General features: G+C 43.9%; 1 protein-coding gene across 1 annotated transcript in view; it reads right to left on the bottom strand.

Annotated features, from left to right (window-relative positions):
- The window catches only part of CPT2 (carnitine palmitoyltransferase 2), a 22,926-nt gene extending 2,636 nt beyond the window's left edge, over positions 1–20,290 (bottom strand). The window contains exons 1-4 of the mRNA XM_010348865.3: positions 19,963–20,290; positions 10,661–10,741; positions 9,053–9,159; positions 183–1,487 (exon numbers count right to left, since the gene is read on the bottom strand). Coding sequence (XP_010347167.1) covers positions 183–1,487; positions 9,053–9,159; positions 10,661–10,741; positions 19,963–20,114 — 1,645 coding nt within the window. The 5' untranslated portion in view covers positions 20,115–20,290. The remainder of the gene's footprint in view (positions 1–182; positions 1,488–9,052; positions 9,160–10,660; positions 10,742–19,962) is intronic.

The raw sequence follows: 20,290 nt of genomic DNA, 5'->3' as shown, positions 1-20,290 counted from the left end.
GTGGCTAGTGTGGCTGTTCAGACTGCTAGAGTAGAAAAAAAAAAACATCTTGGGGGTTGGTGATGGATTAAACCTAGTGAAGCGGTAAAAATCAGATTTGGGATAGACTATGACTTAGGCTTGCTTCCCCAGGCACTGAGGACAAGACCCAGGGGCATGCTCCCCACCAGTGAGTGCCTCACCCATTGCTGCTTCTTTGGTCAGCTGTCCATGGTATTTGGAGCACTCAGCCATCATCTGCTGAAGCTCACCAGCACTGTGCTTGGAGGGCTCCCTGACAAAGGCCTCAGAGCACCTCTTTGTATAGATGGAGGCCGGGCGGATGGTCTCAGTGCGGCCGTGCTTGAATGCGGCAGTGCTGCAGGACTCGTAAGTGGCCACTGTCTGCCCGTACTGCCGCAGGAAGGCCATCTGGAAGGCCAGCTGGGCCACTGCGTCAGGACTCAGCTTCTGCTGCTTCAAGAATTCTTTGCCTCCTCTCTGAAACTGGACGCAGTCGATAGTGAGGGTTTTCATGGTTGCAACAAACTTTTCCTTAGCAGCCGTGATGCCAGTCTTTAAGGCATCACTCAGCTTAAAGTTGAGTTTCTGCACGGCATCAATAGAGTCAGTGGTGGCTGGCTGGCTCTGTGGAGTGATGGCAGGGGTCTGAGTGCTGTCTTTAAACACTTCATTAAAAAATCTGAGCACTGCCACACCATCACCCCAAGAGTGCTCAAAGTGGACAGCAGCAGAGCCATCCTTGGCGATAATGAGGTTAAAGGATTTATCAAACCAGCGGTTAGTGCCGTCCCCGTGCAGCATATTGTGGGACAAGTGGATAAGGTCCTTAATGGGGAAGTCATCTAGGCAGAGGCAGAACACGGCAGAGTCCACTTTCCTCAGGCCCTCCTCATTGCCACTACTCAGCAGCTTCTGCCTGAGCTCTGCCCAGATGTCTCGGTTCTCACTGGTCAGGTATGCCAGAGGAAACTCAGGGGCGGGGCTGCCGTCTGAGAGAATGTACTTCAGATGGGCCTGGATTTCCGAGGGGCTCACAATGTTCCCATCTTGATCCAGGACATCGAAGATATAAAAATTTCCTTTTCTTAGGACCAGGAGGTGTCTGGCCTTGTCATCAGTGAAGAGTTCATCCTGACTGGGCTTGGGTAAACGAGTTGAATTGAACAGCCGAAAATACTGGGACATATCCAGAGGATATGCATTGACCAGGTAGGCCCCGTACCAGGACAGAGAGGAAGGCACAAAGCGTATGAGTCTCTTGAAGGTGTCAGTGTCACTTTTTGCAGGATTCAAGTGGAACACTTCTGGCTCCAGAAGGCCAGCCCGGAGTGTCTTCAGAAACCGGATGGCAGAAACAGTCATGTTGGTTGCCCGGGTGAGCTGGTCGTTGTACTCAGATTTTGGGTCAGGATTGAAAGCGATAAATGGATTAAAGTTCAGAACAACGGAGTCTCGAGCAGATAGGTACATATCAAACCAAGGTCCTAAAAAACAAAAAGAAAAAAGTAACATAAAATGTTAATGCTGTCCCTAAAAGTAAGATTTGAGGAAGAAAAAAAATTCAAGTATAGGCAAAGGAAATGCCATCCATCTCTGGAGAGAATTCCCAGATTGTTTTTTTGCTCTGCAATAATTCAAGACATATAAATAGGATCATACAATATATGGTCTTTGCATCTGGCTTCTATCACTTATGATAATGTTTTTGTTTTGTTTTGCTTTTTGAGTCAGTACTGCTTGTCGCCCAGGCTGGAGTACAGTGGTGCAATCTTGGCTCACTGAAACCTCTGGCTCCCAGGTTCAAGCAATTCTTCTGCCTCAGCCTTCCGAGTAGCTGGGATTACAGGTGCCTGCCACCATGCCCAGCAAATTTTTGTATTTTTACTAGAGATGGGGTTTCACCATGTTGGCCAGGCTGGTCTCAAACTCCTGACCTCAGGTGATCCACCCGCCTCGGCCTCCTAGTAATGTTTTTAAGGTTCATCCATGTTGTAGTATGTAACAGTTCTTTATTTCTTCTTACTGCTGAATAATGTTCCATTATATGGATATACTATATTTTGTTTATCCACTCATCAATTAATGGACATTTGAACTGTTTCTTCTCTAGCTATTATGAATTATATTGCCTTTTTTTTTTTAAAGATACATGGGATTTCTGTCGTCCAGGCTGGATTCCAGTGGTGTGATCATGGCTCACTGCAACCTTGAACCCTGGGCTCAAGCGATCCTCCCACCTCAGCCTCCCAAGTAGCTAGGACTACAAGTGCACACCACCAGCCTGGCTATTTTTTTATTTTTTTGTAGAGATGGCGTCTTACTTTGAGCTCAGGCTAGTTTCAAACTGGCCTCCTCTCACCTCAGACCCTCAAAGTGCTGGGATTACAGGCGTGAGCCATTGCACCTGGCTATTAAGAATTATGTTGTTATGAACATCATATACACGTTTTTGTGTGGACATATGTTCTCAGTTCTCTTGAGGATATAGCTAGAAGTGGAACTCTATATCACATGGTAAGTATCTGACGAACTGCCAGGATGTTTCCCAAAATAGCTGCACCATTCCCACCAGCTGTCTATGAGGGTTCCAATTTTTCCACATCCTCAACAGCACTTGTTATCATATGTCTAGTTGGGTGGAGAATTCTGGTAGGTGTAAAGGATAGCATTGCAGATTTGATTTGCATTTTCCTAATGTTGATTAATTGTTTTTTTTCTTTCTCATTCTGTTTCGTTTCTTGGTTTAAAGGAATAAAATACAGTAACACTTCACTTGCATTCATGCTGGAACAGAGCACCCCATCTCTTTAGGTTACTCTTGTTTCACCTCCTTTCAGGGCAACATTCATACTTGATTGCCCACCTTATCAGGGGGAAACGTCTTTGCTGTCCTTCTGTGCACAGTGTGCCTTTGTGCACCCCCTGTTTAGAAAGCACTGAAAAAGCTATTAGAACTATCAGTGCATGAATCCCTCAGACTAGCCCTCTGAGTTCCTATAAATGTTTTACCTGTAAAAATTCCAGAAGCAATATCTTATCAGAAAATATGTCAAGGAAAGTTCCTGCTAGGGTTAGTAAGCATGAATAAACTCCATAAGTAAGGGCCATTTTTCACTGGGGCAAATAATGTTCATATGTACAGCACTGGGAAAAGGATCAGTAGTTGCAGATTTGTGTGTTACTCATTTGTTGGTCCATTCACTCGTTCCATCTCCTGAGAATCAGTGCTGTGCCAGACCTTGGTCCAGGGGATTTAGAGAGGAATAGGACATGGTCTTTGATTCTGAAAAACCCTGGTAAAGGAAGCAAACAATTAAAACATAATGCAATGCATTAAAATGGTGAGAAAGAAGCAGTACTGGTGGATAAGATATATTTGATGAAAGAAGACATACATTCATGCCTCTGACCTCCCCCGCTTTATCAAAATAATTTCAAAGAGACATAAATCAGTAAGGCCAAGAGAATGGGAGAAGAGAAAAATACTGGAAGCTGGAAAGCACTTATGCAACTGGTAATGACTAAAGCAGACTGGAGAAAGCCAATCCTAAATTGGCAGGAAAGAAAGCCAAGAAATCATATGATTTGCACAGCAGAACCCCCAGAGGGCTCAGTAATTGGCAACCTAGATACATCTGGTTGCAGGACTATTTCATTATATCACCACTACCACCACCACCACAACCTGAGATTCCCTCCTCACTCCAGTAGAAGACTTAAGTTTTACTCTCTGGAGAAAATAAAACTGGGAGACCTGCGTCACAGTTAAGATCTCAAACCTTCCCTTACCCTGCCTTGTACAACACTAGCAACCTTTTGGCAGTTTATTGGAAAAGCATCCCTAGGGAATCTAACCCAATGACACTACCATTAGGGGCAACCCAAGGAAGCAGTTTAGCTGGATCACTGTATTAGTCTGTTTTCATACTACTGTAAAGAACTACCTGAGACTGGGTAATTTATAAAGAAAAGAGGTTTAACTGACTCAGTTCCACATGGCTGGAGAGGCCTTAGGAAACTTACAATCACGGTGGAAGGTGAAGTGGAAGCAAGGCACATCTTACATGGCTGCAGGAGAGAGAACAAGTGAGGAGTAGGAACTGCCAAACACTTTTAAACCATCAGATCTCATGAGAACTCACTACCGCAAGAAAAGCATGGGGGAAACCACCCCCATGCTCCACTCACCTCTCACTAGGTCCCTCCTTTGACACTGGGGGATTACAATTCAAGGTCAGATTTGGTTGGGGACACAGAGCCAAACCACATCATTCCACCCTGGCCCCTCCCAAATTTCATGTCCTTTTCACATTTCAAAACACAATCACGCCTTCTCAACAGTTCCCTAGAGCCTTAACTCATTCCAGCATTAACTCAAAAGTACAAGTCCAAAGTCTCATCTGAGACTTTCAAGGCAAGTTCCTTCTGCCTATGAGTCTGTAAAATAAAAAACAAGTTAGTTACTTTCAAGATACAATGTGGGTACAGGCACTGGGTAAATGCTCCCATTCCAAAAGGGAGAAATTGGCCAAAACAGAGGGGCTACAGGCCCCATAAAAATCTAAAATCCAGCAGGGCAGCCATTAAATCTTAAAGCTCCAAAATAATCTTTGACTTCATGTCTCACATCCAGGGCATGCTGATGCAAAGGGTGGGCTCCCAAGGCCTTTGGCAGCCCTGCCTCTGTGGCTCTGCAGAGTACAGCACCATGGCTGTTTCCACAGGCTGCATTGAATGTCTGTGGCTTTTCCAGGCACATGGTTCAAACTGTTGGTGTATCTGCCATTCTGGGGTCTGGACAGTGGCCCTCTTCTCACAGCTTTTTAAATTATTATTATTCTTTTTATTAGAAAGTGAGAATACAGCAAGTAGGGAAATCCCACATCAATGGAACCGTCACACAGATCCCCTTCTGGAACCCCAACCTTCTATGATCCCCAAAAATGTGCTTTGTGGCTTTAGCAATTTATAAAGGGGAAGAGGGAAAATACTGAAAAAGGCCACTATTTAATGGTGAAAGAATGAAGCTGTAGAGGTCCCAACCAGCCTAGGGTCAAAAAGAAAATTAAAAACCTGCACAGAGCAAGCAAGCCTCTGACTGCTGAGAGTAAGGCATTCAGGTGCCAACCTGGTGAGAGTTCTCAGCTCCCCAGTGGGAACTCTGTGTGGGGCTCTAACCCCACATTTCCCATATGCATCGCCCAAGTAGAGGATCTCCATGAGGGCTTCACCCTATAGCAGACTTCTGCCTGGACATCCAGGTGTTTTCACATATCCTCTGCAATCTAGGAGGAGGTTTCCAAATCTCAACTCTTGTTTTCTGCACACCCAACACTATGGGGAAGGCTCCAATGCTTGGGGCTTATGCCCTCTGAAGCAAGCCAAAGCTGTGTCTTGGCCCCTTTTAGCCATAGCTGGAGCTGGAGTGCCTGGGACACAGGGCACCATGTCCTGAGGCTGCACAGAAGAGCAGGGTCCAGGAAACCATATTCCCCTCTTAGGCCTCTTATAATGGGAGGTCTTATAATGGGAGGGGCTGCTGTAAAGATCTCTGAAATTCCCTGGAGACATTTTCCCCATTGTCTTGACTATAAACATTTGGCTTCTCATTACTTATACAAATGTCTGCAGTCAGTGGCTTGACCTTCTTCCCAGAAAATTTTTCTTTTCTACTGCATGGTCAGGCTGCAAATTTTCCAAACTTTTTTGTTTGCTCCTCGCCCCCAACTTTTTTTTTTTTTAGATGGAGTCTCATTCTGTCAAGGCTGGAGTGCAGTGACACAATCTTGGCTCACTGCAACCTCGACTTTCCAAGTTCAAGAAATTCTCTGCCTCAGCCTCCCAAGTAGCTGGGATTACAGGTACCTGCCACCACGCCTGGCTGATTTTTGTATTTTTAGTAGAGATGGGGTTTTACCATCTTAGCCAGGCTGGTCATGAACTCCTGACTCATGATCCACCACCTTGGCCTCCCAAAGTGCTAGGATTATAGGCATAAGCCTCCGCACCCAGCTGCTCTGCTTCCCTTTTAAACATTAAGTTCCAATTTTAGATCATCTCTTTGTGAATGCAGATGACCATATGCTTTCAGAAAAAGCCAGGTCACGTCTTGAATGCTTTGTTGCTTAGACGTTTCTTCTGTCAGACACCCTAAATCATCTATCTCAAGTTTAAAGTTCTGCAGATCTCTAGGGCGGGGCAAAAATGCCTCCAGTCTCTGCTAAAGCATAGTAAGAGTAACCTTTGCTCCAGTTCCCAATAAGTTCCCCATCTGCATCTGAGACCACCTCAGCCTGGACTTCATTGTCCAAATCACTATCAGCATTTTGGTCAAAACCATTCAACAAGTCTCTAAGAAGTTCCAAACTGTCCCACATTTTCCTGTCTTCTTCTGAGCCCTCCAAACTGTTCCAACCTCTGCCCATTACCCAGTTTCAAAGTTGCTTCCATATTTTCAGGTATCTTTATAGCAATGCCCCCCATCCTGGTACCAGTTTTCTGTATTAGTACATTTTCACACTGCTATAAAGAACTACCTGAGACCAGGTAATTTATAAAGAAAGAGGTTTAATTGGCTCACAGTTCCTCGTGGCTGGGAAGGCATCAGGAAACACAATCATGGTGCAAGGTGAAGGGGAAGCAAGGCACATCTTACATGGCAACGGAAGAGAGAAAGAGAACAAGTGGGGGAACTGCTAAACACTTTTTAACTTTCAAAGCTCATGAGAACTCACTATCATGAGAACAGCATGGGGAAAACCACACCCATGATCCAATCATCTCCCCCCAGGTCCCTCCCTCAACATGTGGGTATTACAATTCAAGATAAGATTTGGGTGGGGACATAGAGCCAAACCATATCAATCACCATTAGAGCAAGCCTGTAACTTAAAAGCCCCACTCTCATCCACATAGCTTCCAAGAGACCTTTTTAATATCTCACTGATATCTAAGACAACACAGGATCACGAAGCATCTGAAGAAAGAAAAGGGCAAAACAAACAGGAAAAATGCAACTTTGAGGCAACAGACTATGAAGAGAGAAGAGATCTTAAAAAAGAATTCTCAGAGATAAACTATATTTTAAAAGAACACCCTAAAGAGAAAAAATAACTTGTGGAAGTAAAAAATAGGAAAGCAGAAATTTAAAAAATCAATAGACAGGTGAAGAGATTAAAATTAAGTAAATCTCCCAAGATGATGGAACAAAAGAACAGATGCAAAATATGAGAGAAAAGGTAAGAAAATTAGAGGATGAGACCCAGAAATTCTACACCTGAATAATAAGAGTTCTACAAAGAAAAAAACTGAGGAAAAAAATGGAGAGGAAGAAAATCAAGGAAATAAAACAAGGAAATATCCCAAACCTGAAGAAGGAGATTCCAGATTCAAAGGACTCACAGAGTGGCCCAACAAAATGGGTAAGAAGAGACGCACACCAAAACACATTACTTGAAATTTGAAAACACTGGGGACAAAGAGAAAATTCTAAAAAGCTTCCAAAGCAGAGAGAAGAAACAGTGAAAAGATCAAGTCCCAGAATAACATTAGATTTACCAACAGCAACACTAGATGCTAAAAGACAATGGAGCAAAGCTTCCAAAATTCTGTGGGAAAATGATTTCCAACCTGGCCAAATTATCAATGAAGTATAAGGGCCATTTTAAAATTTTTGCTTCCCATGGTCTGCTTCCAGATAGTAAAGGGAATATGTGCTCTATTAAAAGAGAGAGAGAAAGAGAAGCTAAGAAAGAAGAAAATATGAAAGACAAGAAACTCGAGTCCCAACATGACAAACAGATGACAGATGCCCCAGCTGATGGTGAAAGAGCCTGGGAGAGGAGCAGACCAGAGCATGTTGCAAGTTCTGGAAGGGGTTTCGTCAAGAAGGCCAAAATGAATAGAATGTCCAATCTGCTTTCACGTATTTAGAGGAGATTTAGACAGCTTGGGAAGAATCTGGGGTAAAATAGTAAGCACATAGAAAACTAAACAAGAGACAGGATGGAATAATTATTAACTTCAGAGAAAACAAAAAGTTTGTACAGGAAAGGAAAAGCAATCCCAATATGCTACATGACTCAGCTGACAATAGTACTTATATGATCATAAGAACATATACACTAGATACTGAGTTATCCAAAATTACAAATCCCTATGCTATGAAAATGAGGGGATAGGAAGTATGTGTATACACTCATATATGTGGTGGGATGTAAAATACTGCTGGATTCGAATCTTCTACATTGACATGTCAACAGCTAATGACTAAAGCAAAAAAAAATCAAGATGCAGTCATATAAGTATCTAATTTAGAGATACGGGGGTATAAATCAAAAGATTTATGAGCTGAAAGTGAGAAGTGGGAAATTAGGAGATGATCAGGAAATTGCTCTTTTTCCTAACAAGCCTTATAGAACTGTCTGATTCTTTAAACTATGTGCATATATAACCTTGGTAAATATTTAAACTAAAAGAAGTGCTGTAGGAACAGAGGTGGAAGCAATCAACTCTGAATGGAGAGGAAAAAGGACTGAGAAGGTTTCACAGGAAACCATCCTCCTTGGATCTTCAAAGAAGAATTTGCCAGGCAAAAAAATGCTAGTGGGAAGAGCATGGATAAAGGCACAGAAGAAAGACAGACTGAGGGTTCAGGGAGCTTGAGGAGCTCAGCAGGAAGTAAGTCAGGGTGGGTGGTGAGACGAGGCTGGAGAGGACAGTTCTGCCTGACTGCGAGGGACCCAGAATGATACAGCACATAGGACTTAATCCTGCATCCTTTTCAGACAGGACCATTGATTAGGTTCTGCCTCAGTCCCATCGACAGAGAAGGCCAGCCGTTGTCCTTGAGCAAGGACTCCAGTCAACCCCTCAGCAGACAAAGAACACACTCAGCCTTAACATTTACCTCAGGAAGGGAGGATGAGACATTACTTCATTTGCCGGTCTCACCAACAACATCTCTGAGACCCAAACAGGAGCGAATATGCCTTACTTTTCATTATGGAGGGCTCTGGGAGAAATCACACCCACAGCCGAGCTTACCTACCTGAAATGTAGCTTGTATGTTTATTCTGTTTGTCCTGAGCAACCAGCTGCTTGTGCAGTTCTTTTCCAATCCCATTTTCAAAACTCTTGCAAAATTGTTCCGTTTTCCTGAAACATTCAAGAAAAGACAAAATCAAACCACAGTAGGAAATATGTGATTATTAGGTTCATGGCAAGGAACTCATAGAGTTTTGGGTCCTCAACAGCATAGTCCTAAAATCTGGAATGAGATCAGAAAGTACCTCTAACCAGAACAGGAATCGATCTAAAATTGATAATCTAGACTACCTTCTTAAAACAAATGATTAGGAAAATCAGTCATCTCACAAAACAGTCCGTACCCTAGAAGGCAGTTTGGCATGGAGAAAAGGACATACGCTCTAGAGTCAACCGAAGTTAAGTCTGAATCCTAGCCCTGTCACTTTTCACACTGTGTAATCTTGGGTAAGTTACTTGATCCGAGTCTCAGTTTCTTGATGTGTAAAACAGATAATACCACTTTACAGGATTAAAAAATATTTGTAAAACTAAGGATTTAGAATACCCTAAAACTTAATACTTAGTAACTAGTAGCTATTACCATATCAACAGAAACTTCAAATGACTAATAAGGAATATTTGAAAACAGAGGACTAGATTATGGATAATTCATCTGTTTCTCCATCACTGTCCAGTAAAGAATTCTGTGATTCCAACAACAGTGCCAGTTACCGGTAGAGAAAAATTTCCACTATGGAAAAAGAGTACTACACTAGGCTATAAGAACTTAATGCAATCCACTTTTTGACAATGTCTGCTATTATTTTCCAAGTCCATGCTGTGTTAGCTTCCTAGGACTGCTGTAACAAAACACCACAAACTGGGTGACTTCAAACAATAGAAATTTATTCTCTCACAGTTCTGGAGACTTCAAGTACAAAAGCAAGGGGTCAGTAGGACTATATCCTCTCTGAAGACTGGGGAAGATCTCTTGCATGGCTTTCTTTGAGATTCTGGTGTTGCCAGCAATCCTTGGCGTGCCTTGGCTTGTTGACACATCACTCCAGTCTCTGCCTGTGTCCTTACCTGGCTGTCTCTGTGTCATCTTCTTACAAGAAGACACCAGTCATATTTGACTAAGGACCCATACTACTCCAGTAGGACCTCATCTTAACTAATTACACCTGCCACAACCCTAATTTCAAATAAGATCATCCACTACATTTCATGAAAAAAGCATACAGTTTGGAGGCTGCTATCCAACTCAACAAACATGCTCAGTTTGCAGACTTCTGGTCTGTCGTATGGTTTCCTCAAGGGACCTCCCTTCCAACGGCACATCTTTCTATAAATGACCAGTACCAGTGAGCCTCCCAGGTACATCTGCTAAGGGAAGGTACATATTTGGCATTCTGGCTTATAAACTATCTCTTGTTGAGCCTGTTTAGAGGTACCCTTGGGGCTCCGTCAGTCCTTCGTAAATGAAAGTCTACTTCCTGAACTTGCAAATGTACAACTAGGTTCTGGGTTCCTAGGGACCCAGCCGAGCCACAGATACTCCCTGAAGCTCAGTCCACCACCCTGTCTTGAACCATCCCAGCTATGCTCACCCAAGGTTCTCAGTATTTACCTGAACTGGCCATCATCCAAGAGAGGCTTCTGTGCATTGAGGTATCTCCTGATGGTGTCTTCAAGTTTGGGAATAGGCAGCCTGGAGAGAAAGCAAGGTTAGTGTAAGACTGACAGTATGTGGAAGAGGTTAATTAGCTTTAATGAACTAATTACGAGATCATAATTTCTTTCCCCAAAAAAACCAACAATCAGAAACCACCGACAAATCAGAATCAGTATGTTTACTAATGCCAAGTATATCAATGGTAACTCTATAAGTAAAATAACAACTAAATCTTTAAGTAAAATACTAATATTTAATAATAATAGATTCAAAATGGGGAAGCAGAAGCTACCCCAAGCATTCCTGTTTCCTGGTCACAATTCCAACACCTGTGCTAACACTGTAATGGCACTGATTTAATTCTACCCTTAGTTTGAACACTGTATTTTTCTCCCCTAAGATAAAATGAAAAGGTTCTATTTTTTTAATTTTCTTCTGCATTTTACAGCAGATAATTGTGTAAGAATGAAACACAGATCTGTCCAAGGGTCAGCCATATATGGGGGCTACAGTCACTGAAAGGTAGGAATTGACCAGTAAGCCATGCCCAGACACCAGGAGTGCCATTAGGAAGAACCAGATAGTCCCATGTGCTTAAATAACAGGAACAACAATTTGCCTACTCATCATTCTCTCTACCAGTGATTCCCAAAGATGGTTATGGTGATGAAGTTACTGGGTTATTATGAAATGAAAACACATGGACAGTAAAGTGAGGTGTATTTTTTCTTTCATTTCAATGGTTTTTTTGAAAGATATATCCCCTACTATCAAAACAGAGTTTTATAGGTTACCTCTACCAACTCACAATTAACTTTTTTTTTTTCTTGAGATGGAGTCTTGCTCTGTCACCCAGGCTGGAGTGCAGTGGTGCAATCTCAGCTCATTGCAACCTCCACCTCCTGGGTTCAAGCAATTCTCCTGCCTCAGCCTCCCAAGCATCTGGGACTACAGGCGCATGCCACCATACCCAGCAAATTTTTTGTATTTTTTTAGTAGAGACGGAGTTCCACCATATTGGCCAGGCTGGTCTCAAACTCCTGACCTCGTGATCCATCTGCCTCAGCCTCCCAAAGTGCTGGGATTAAAGGTGTGAGCCACTATGACTGGCTCAAAATTAACACTGATATGCAAAATACTGAAATGTATCAGTCATTTAGGAAAACTGAAACATGATACATAAAGCAGTTTAAAAGCCTAATATAAGATACACTGTGGCTGATCAGTTTATTTTTCAATGCATGTTTATCCGTAATACAACAAAAATAAACCAATTATTTACTGCCATTATGGACTCAGACTGTACTAAGTAACCACTCACAACACTTTAACACCATAGATCCCCTTATATTCACTGACTTACTCAGAAAAATCCCAGATACTGTCTCAGCTATCTCATAATTCCAGAGTTGCCTACATGTTTCTTAAGACTTAGTTTTATTACAGTAGGAATATTCATGAAAGTTTACCTTCTTCCCTTTAAACAAAATTCTACATTAGAGACAATAGCAATTTGATTAAAAAACAGTGCTATTTAAAATTTTCTGGAGTAAGGCTGGGCACAGTGGTTCACACCTGTAGTCCTAGCACTTTGGGAAGCTGAGGCAGGCAGATTGCTTGAGTCCAGGAGTTCAAGACCACCTGAGCAACACGGCAAAACCCTATTTCTATAAATGATACAAAAAATTAGCCAGGCATGGTAATGCATGCCTGTGGTCCCAGCTACTTGGGAGGCCAAGGTGGGAGGACTGCTTGAGCCTGGGAGGCAGAGGTTGCAGTAAGCTGAGATCGGGCCACTGTACTCCAGCCTGGGCAACACAGTGAAAGACCCTGTCTCAAAAAACAAAAAAAAGGTTTTTTTTGTAGTGTTAACTGTAGCCTGATCTTTAGTAGAGTAAAGCAAGTTTTCAGAGTGATTATTTATATTTGAGTTACGAATACAATAAAAACTAAATTTTCTAGATGGAAATTGTAGCAGCACAGACTATGTATAAAAATGATCATGGATACAAAAATTGCCTATTTTCTATAAAATATATTAAAGATAATGAATATGTCAAGCATCCCAGGTCTATATTGTTTGCCTTATGTAAAATGCCCTCAGTGTAAATGCCAGGTAGCAATACTGTCTGCATCCCTGAATAACTGAACACTTGGCAGGCAATGGCCATGGTGATGAAGTTACTGGTGCACAATGAAATGAAAAAGTATGGACAGTATAGTGAGCTTTCCACAAATCTGCTTAATTTGCTTAATTTAAAAGTCTGTCCTTAATTCTCATTTTTTTGTGGACGGCAGTCATTAAAAGTCCTTTCTTTTAAGAAAATGTTGATAGCAGTACTTGTCTGTCATGATTTTACTGATCTGTGAAGTCTAAAGGTATAAGAACTACTGTACTGACACAGTGGAAAGAGGATGGGGTCTAAAGTCAGACCCAGGCTTGAAGCTCAGCGCTGCCATTTATCTCTAGTTACGTGGTCCCAGGTAGCAAATTACTTGGTATCTCTCAGACTCCACTTCCAGTCTATGAGTTGAAAAGAACTGCCTCACAGAGAGATCTGAAATGCATTTCTCAAGTTCCAGCCACACACAGGCACAAGTCTATCACCAACATGTCCAGTATACTGGAGAGGTGAAATTCACAGCCTTTAGAATCACACAGATCTAGGCTTGCACCTTGCACGCTGGCACTTATTATCCATGTAATCTTGGGCAAATTTCTGACTTCTCTGGCTCCTCTGTCTCCATTTGTTAAATAATAACTCACAGGGCTCTTAGGAGGATTAAATAATATACATAAAGAGCTTAGCAGGAACCTGATACACCGTCAACAATGAACATACAGCATACACTAAATATATATTAGATATTTGTAGATATCCAGATATCTATAGTTATCTACAGACAACACACTCTAAATCCTTCCATTTCCCTATGGTTTCCTGCCCTCCTTCTATTTCAACACCTCCCACAGGAGATGCAAACTGTGGCCCCTATTATTTTCTTCTATCCACTCAGCACCAACCAATTTGGCCTCATACAGCTATTCTTCACCAGCCCCTTCTACCATACCTTTTAGAACTTCTATTCCATCCTGTATTCTATAAAGTCTTCGCCAGCACTTCTCCTACCTCCTCACTCTTCTCAATCTGACTATTCTAAAATACCTTTTGCTTTTGGATTTCTCTCCGAAGAAAGCCACTCTCAACCTTTTAGGAGAGACCAGTACCCTGAGTCTCAGAGACCCAGTGAGAACCAATATGACTTAATTACAGGATTTGTAGAACTGTTAGGAAGGGGGACTCTCCAATAGCTGGGGTCACTAAGCTCTGCCTCACACGTTGGCTGCCACTTTGTCACCATGAGGAGAGAGCTGCTTGAGAATGGAGTCACATACATTTAAAAGCCAAGCAGGAAGGCAAAAGAGAGTTCAGGGGACATCATCTGAGCCCCTCAAGTCAACCTGGATTTTTAGGTCTGTGAGGTCATCTGTTCCTGTTTGCTTAAACCAGTTTGAATTGGAGTTTCTATAACTTGCTACTACAAAGGTCCTTACTGTAACAATTTCTTTTTCTATAAGTGCTCACAAACCATTCTTCCAGTCAACATTTATTCTCTAACATCCAAAACAAGTAGAAAGAAAGAAAAGGAAGGAAAGAAAGAAAAAAAGAAAATAAAGAAAAACATGTATTCTCTTGAAAAATCAAGACGTGTGATCACCTCCGGTTTCTTTGCACTAATTATGCTGCTTTCTCCGCAATTCCTCAATGAACACCAAAAGTTTCACGTGCATTCTGGGAGTTCCTTGAGCTCCCTGTGTTGTAATTCACCAGGGTTTGAAAGTAGAGCCAGGGTCTTGAGAGGGGTACATGGCAGTTTCATCTTAGCCACGTGGGTTCTCCTTCCTACCCCACCTCCACTAAACATCATTTACCATAATGAAGACCGATATAAGTGCTAAAAAGATTTGTCTCCTGCATACGTTGCTCTCTACCACCAGTCATCATTGTCCCATTGGCCTCCAAGCAGTAGGTATTATTGTTCTTCAGAACACAGCTAAAAAGCCTTTTCTATATTTACATGTTCTAGTTACAATTCAGATAGGTTTCACAGAGTTGCTCAGGAATAAAGTCATCCTGATGTCAAGACAATCGGTCTGAAGGACATGCCTCTGAGGCCAAAAGCATTACTGTTTCCACCTGTTACCCTCCGTACCCTGAAAACTGCCTCACCTGCCTCCTACATGGATTCTAGAGAACGTGCCTATTATGTCTTCGGCTTAAATAAGACACGTAATGATTAGGGATTAAAAGAAAAACAACAGGAAATTGGCATTTATTACCAATCAATTATAGACCTAACTTGGCTGCCTGATCATTGTTTTTTTAAAAGACACAATGGGCCCCTCTTCCCCACACTCACCCTGGGCCAATTCCAATAATTTAAGGTCTACACCATGATTCTTTACTTTGGGCTGAGCCTCTTATAAACTTCTCCCAATTCTGAACATGTCACGTATTTCAGGCTTCTGATCTTTGGCACGTGCTGCTCTATCCTCCCTGATTCCTCTCCCACGGTAAACTTCAAATACCAACCCAATGGTCACCTCCTTCATGAAGTTTCCTGTACTTACCCAGGCACCAAGTCATTCACACAACACAACAGTTCTCTTCTGGCACATTCTAGACATGCAACAAATGTTTGTTGAAAGCAGTCGTAGTAATTATGAATATCCACTGAGTATTTGCCATGTACCAGATGCTATACTAAATGCTTTAATGTCATCATTCCCATTTCTAGGTGAGATGACTTGCTCATGGCCACATAGCTGGTAAGTGGAACTGGGATGAAAAATTAGGTCTGGGCACGGTGGATGGGCACGGTGGTTCATGCCGCTAATCCTAGCACTTCGGGAGGTCTAGGCAGGTGGATCGGGTGAGGTTAGGAGTTCAAGACCAGCCTGGCCAACATGTTGAAACCCTATCTCCACTAAAAATACAAAAAAAATTTAGCTGGGCATAGTGGCACATGCCTGTAATTCCAGCTACCTGGGAGGCTGAGGCAGGAGAATCGCTTGAACTCGAGAGGCGGAGGTTGCAGTCAGCCAAGATAGCGCCACTGCACTCCAGCCTGGGTGACAGCAAGACTCAGTGTCCAAAAAAAAAAAGAAAAGAAAAAGGAAAATCAGGTCTGACTCTTGCTTCATGAGCTTAACGACCATTAAGATGCTCCTTCCCACTTAGTTCTTTACACCCTGTTTACCTGTCAGTCTCTCCCACTATACTACAGGCTCCTCACCATGACTCTTCTCCCAATCCACATTAATAAATGCTTATCAAATTAATCATGTGATTGAGATCAAGCTGATCCACTATTTGTGTCCTCAGGACTTGTAGTTTTATATTCTGAGGTTACATAAATGTAACCCTTTAAAATAACATCTCACTGAACTACAAGCCTAAAAATAGTTAAGATAGCAAAATGTGTCGTGTATATTTTACCACACTCACAAAAAAAGCCAAGAATAAAACATAATCCCTAAAAAACAGGCAAATGATAGCGCAAGGGCTCCTAGAGGAAACAGAGTTCATGATTAAAAGGCAGCAGTGAGGCTGGGCGCAGTGACTCACGCTTGTAGTCCCAGCTCTTTGGGAGGCGGAAGCAGGGGAATCACTGGAGTCCAGGACCAGCCTGGGCAACATGGCAAAACCCCATCTCTACAAAAAATACAAAAATTAGCCAGGTGTGGTGGCATGTGCCTGTAGTTCCAACTACTTGGGTGGCTAAGGCGGGAAGACGGCTTGAGCTCGGGAGGTTGAGGCTGCAGTGAGCCTTGTTCCTACCACTGCACTCCAGCCTGGGTGACAGAGTGAGATCCTGCCTCACAAAGGAAAAAAAAACAAAAAAAAGCAGGAGTGACAAATCAGGAACAGGAAGAGGGAGGGAGACAGCTGGAACACTTAAAACAAAAGGACCAGTCATTCCCTAAGGCGACTGATCCTGATGGTTCCCCATCTTTGGCAGCTTATCTCAGCCTAGTCTCACAAACAATAACCTTAAGAACTGTGTGTTTGTAAGTCATTAAGAACACACAGTTCTTAAGGTTATTGTGAGACTAGGCTGAGATAAGCTGTCAAAGACGAGGATTGAATGTTCATTGCAGCACTGTTTACAATAATAGCAAAGACCTGGAACCAACCCAAATGCCCATCGATGATAGACTGGATAGGGAAAATGTGGTACATATATACCATGGAATATTACGCAGCCATCAAAAACGATGAGTTCGCGTCCTTTGTAGGGACATGGATGAACCTGGAAACCATCATTCTCAGCAAACTGACACAAGAGCAGAAATTCAAACCCTGCATGTTCTCACTCATAGGCGGGTGTTGAACAATGAGAACACATGGACACAGGGAGGGGAGCACTACACACTAGGGTCCATTGGGGGGAAGTGGGGGAGGGACGGGGGGATGGGGAGGTGGGAAGAGATAGCATGGGGAGAAATGACAGATACAGGTGAATGAAAGGAACGCAGCAAACCACACTGCCATGTGTGTACCTATGCAACAATCTTGCATGTTCTTCACATGTACCCCCAAACCTAAAATGCAATTAAAAAAAAAAAAGAACTGTGTGTTGCTATTATTACCTTACAGGTAAGAACTGTGGCTCAGGTCAGGTGAGGTAGCGCATGCCTGTAATCCCAGCACTTTGGGAGGCCCAGGCAGGCAGATCACTTGAGATCAGGAGCCTGAGATCAGCCTGGTCAACATGGTGAAACTCCATCTATACTAAAAATACAAAAATTAGCTGGGTGTAGTGGCGCATGCTTAAAATCCCAGCTACTTGGGAGGCTGAGATGGGAGGATCCCTTGAACCCCAGAGGCAGAAGTTGCAGTGAGCCGAGATAGGGCCACTTCACTCCAGCCTGGGCGACAGAGCAAAGCTCTGTCTCAAAAAAAACAAAATGAACTGTGGCTCAAAGAAGTTAACACAATTGCCCAAAGTTATAGTTAAGAGTTGCAGATCTGCTGGGCGCGATGGCTCACACCTGTAATCCCAGCACTTTGGGAGGCCAAGGCAGGTGGATCACAAGGTCAGGATCTCAAGACCAGCCTGGCCAACACAGTGAAACCCGTCTCTACTAAAAATAAAAGAATAAACCAGGCATGGTGACGTGTGCCTGTAATCCCAGCTACTCGGGAGGCTGAGGCAGGAGAATCAATAGAACCCAGGAGGCAGAGTTTGCAGTGAGCCAAAACTGTGTCATTGCACTCTAGCCTGAGCGAAAGAGTGAGACTCCGTCTCAAAAAAAAAAAAAAAAAAAAAAAAAAAAAGTTGCAGATCCAGAATCTGAAACTACATTCTACCAGACCTCAAAGTCAGGACTTTTCACCAAGTGTGACATCAGTGAGTGAGTGTGAAAGATTATACATTTTACCAGTCTAGAATCTGAGAGAGAAGGGAATCTCATCTCTCATCTGACTCCCAATTTACAAATAAGGTAATGGATGTCTGGGGGAGGTTGGTTGCTTAAGGTTATATATGGGTGACTAGTGGTACTATTTGAACTGGAGTTTGAATTGGTACCTCCAGATTCCTACAGACTGTGCTGTGGATGGGGCTGGAATAAATAATCTTAAATATTCTTTCCAGCTTTCCAATTTTAAAATGCAGAAAATCCCTCTGATCTTAAACCTGGGTGGGGCCCAGGCCTGACTGAAAGTCAATGACCATCTGACTCTGAACTTGGCAAGTGAAGACAGGTTCTGTCAGTCCTCACCTTTCACCCACATACTGGCTCAGCTCATAACAACAAGCTGACAGGGAGGAAGCCTGTCCCAGGCCTATCCCACAGGCACAAAGCCCCTTTTTTTTCCTCCCTCGTGCCACATGTAGATAATCTCATTTTCATTTGTCTTAGATGTCTGCACGAACTGTCATTTCACAAGAATCACTCCATCTTCCTGAGAGGGTGGGGGTATGTAGTGATGACACTGGGTTAAGTGGTCCTGGATGCAGAGAGAAACAGCAACCCAGCCGCTGGGGTAAGGCCTGTGACACAATCTTTGTTTCACACATGGGGAAGGAGCCTGGCCACCAGCTCCTGGAGTGCGGGGAATCCCTCAGGGTAGTTTGGTGAGAAAGAAGGTGAGAAGGGTCTTTGAGACAAATTTTGAACTTGCCTCCAGGAACTGAGTTACTCAGTAAGTTAGAAGTTAGTTCAGATTTGGGTTAAAGGGTGAAGAAAATTTCTGATGTTGAAGAAGGACACCTGGCAACTCAGATGAAGGCTGGGGGAACTGGAAGCCGGATTTAAGAAAGTACTGGGGGAGGGAAGAGGAAAGGATTTACTAAGGCTATTTTCAGAGGGGAAGTGGATTCTGGGGGAAGGTTCCCAAGGCCGGGCAGCCCATGGTGAGGAGGAGAGAGAATCTGAGTGGGCTCTGGATCTGAGTATGATGGACTGTGGACCGGGTACCGAGGGTGGTGTCTAGAATTTTGTGAGGGTGAGCTGCACTTTCAAGGGGTACTGCGGGTGAGGAAGGATGTTTTAGAGAGAGGAACATGTTGAGGAGGGCGGGGAGGGAGTGAAAAGTTTCCGGGTGAAGGCTGGACTTCGGAGGTTAAAGATTTAAAAACATGGGTGAGGGTCAGTTGAGGGCAAGGGTGAACACTTGGGGGCTGTGCTTTTGGGGGCTGATGGAGGGGGTGAAAGAACAGAGTATGGGAGAAATGGGGGGTGGGGCTGAGGGTCCCGAGAGACAGGGGTGAAGGCGGTGCTGGGAGAAGTTGAGGAATGGTAACCAAGATGTGTTAGGAATCAGCCTACCCAAATTCCGGGCAGGAATGTGAGGCAGTCATTAAAGTACTTCAGGAGACACCATAGTCGAGGGGTTACAGCAGTGCTGGAGATAAGCAGATCTGGCATTTTTCAGGGAGAAGAGAAGGACTCTTAGGATAGTTGGCTAGAAGCTAGGTTAATGGAGAGGGAATCTGAGAAGGGTTCAAGATGGAGAATCTGAGATAACATCGAGGGGTTCTGGAAGAGAATGTGAGGGTTCTGAGGTTCCTGTGCTAGGAGATTCAAAAGTCCCAAGACTTCCATATGAGGGGATGTGGCAGCCTCCTCCACGGTAGGGGTTTCAGGGCGGTAGCGGGTTCACTAGAAGAGTCATGAGTGACTGCAGTCAGGTTGGGGCCGATACTGGGATGGCAGCGGGCTGCGGGGACCCGGAGGCCGGGCTCACCTGGGCAGGCTGTCCTGGTAGTGCATGGTGGGCACGATGCTGCGCTGCAGGTACTGGCCGGGCCCGGAGCCGGCGCTAAGGCGCCGACTGGGGACTTCCGGGCCAACCGCGGGGCACCGGGGCCAGGCGCGCAGCAGTAGGCGGGGCACCATCGTCCCGGGAGCCTGCGGCGGCGAGAACACGGCAAGCGGGGAGTTCCGGAGTCTAAAGACAAGGCCGCTGCCCTTAGGGCCCAGGACACAGCGTCAGGACTCCGGACCCACCGCTTCTCCGCCCGCAGGCCACTTCCGGCCCCAGAACGGCCGTCGGCCCCGCCCCGGATGGGCCC

This window comes from Saimiri boliviensis, chromosome 11 (assembly GCF_048565385.1).
Source record: "Saimiri boliviensis isolate mSaiBol1 chromosome 11, mSaiBol1.pri, whole genome shotgun sequence".
Taxonomy (NCBI): domain Eukaryota; kingdom Metazoa; phylum Chordata; class Mammalia; order Primates; family Cebidae; genus Saimiri; species Saimiri boliviensis.
The sequence above is the reverse complement of the archived record's forward strand: the minus strand, read 5'-3'. Positions and strand labels throughout refer to the sequence as shown.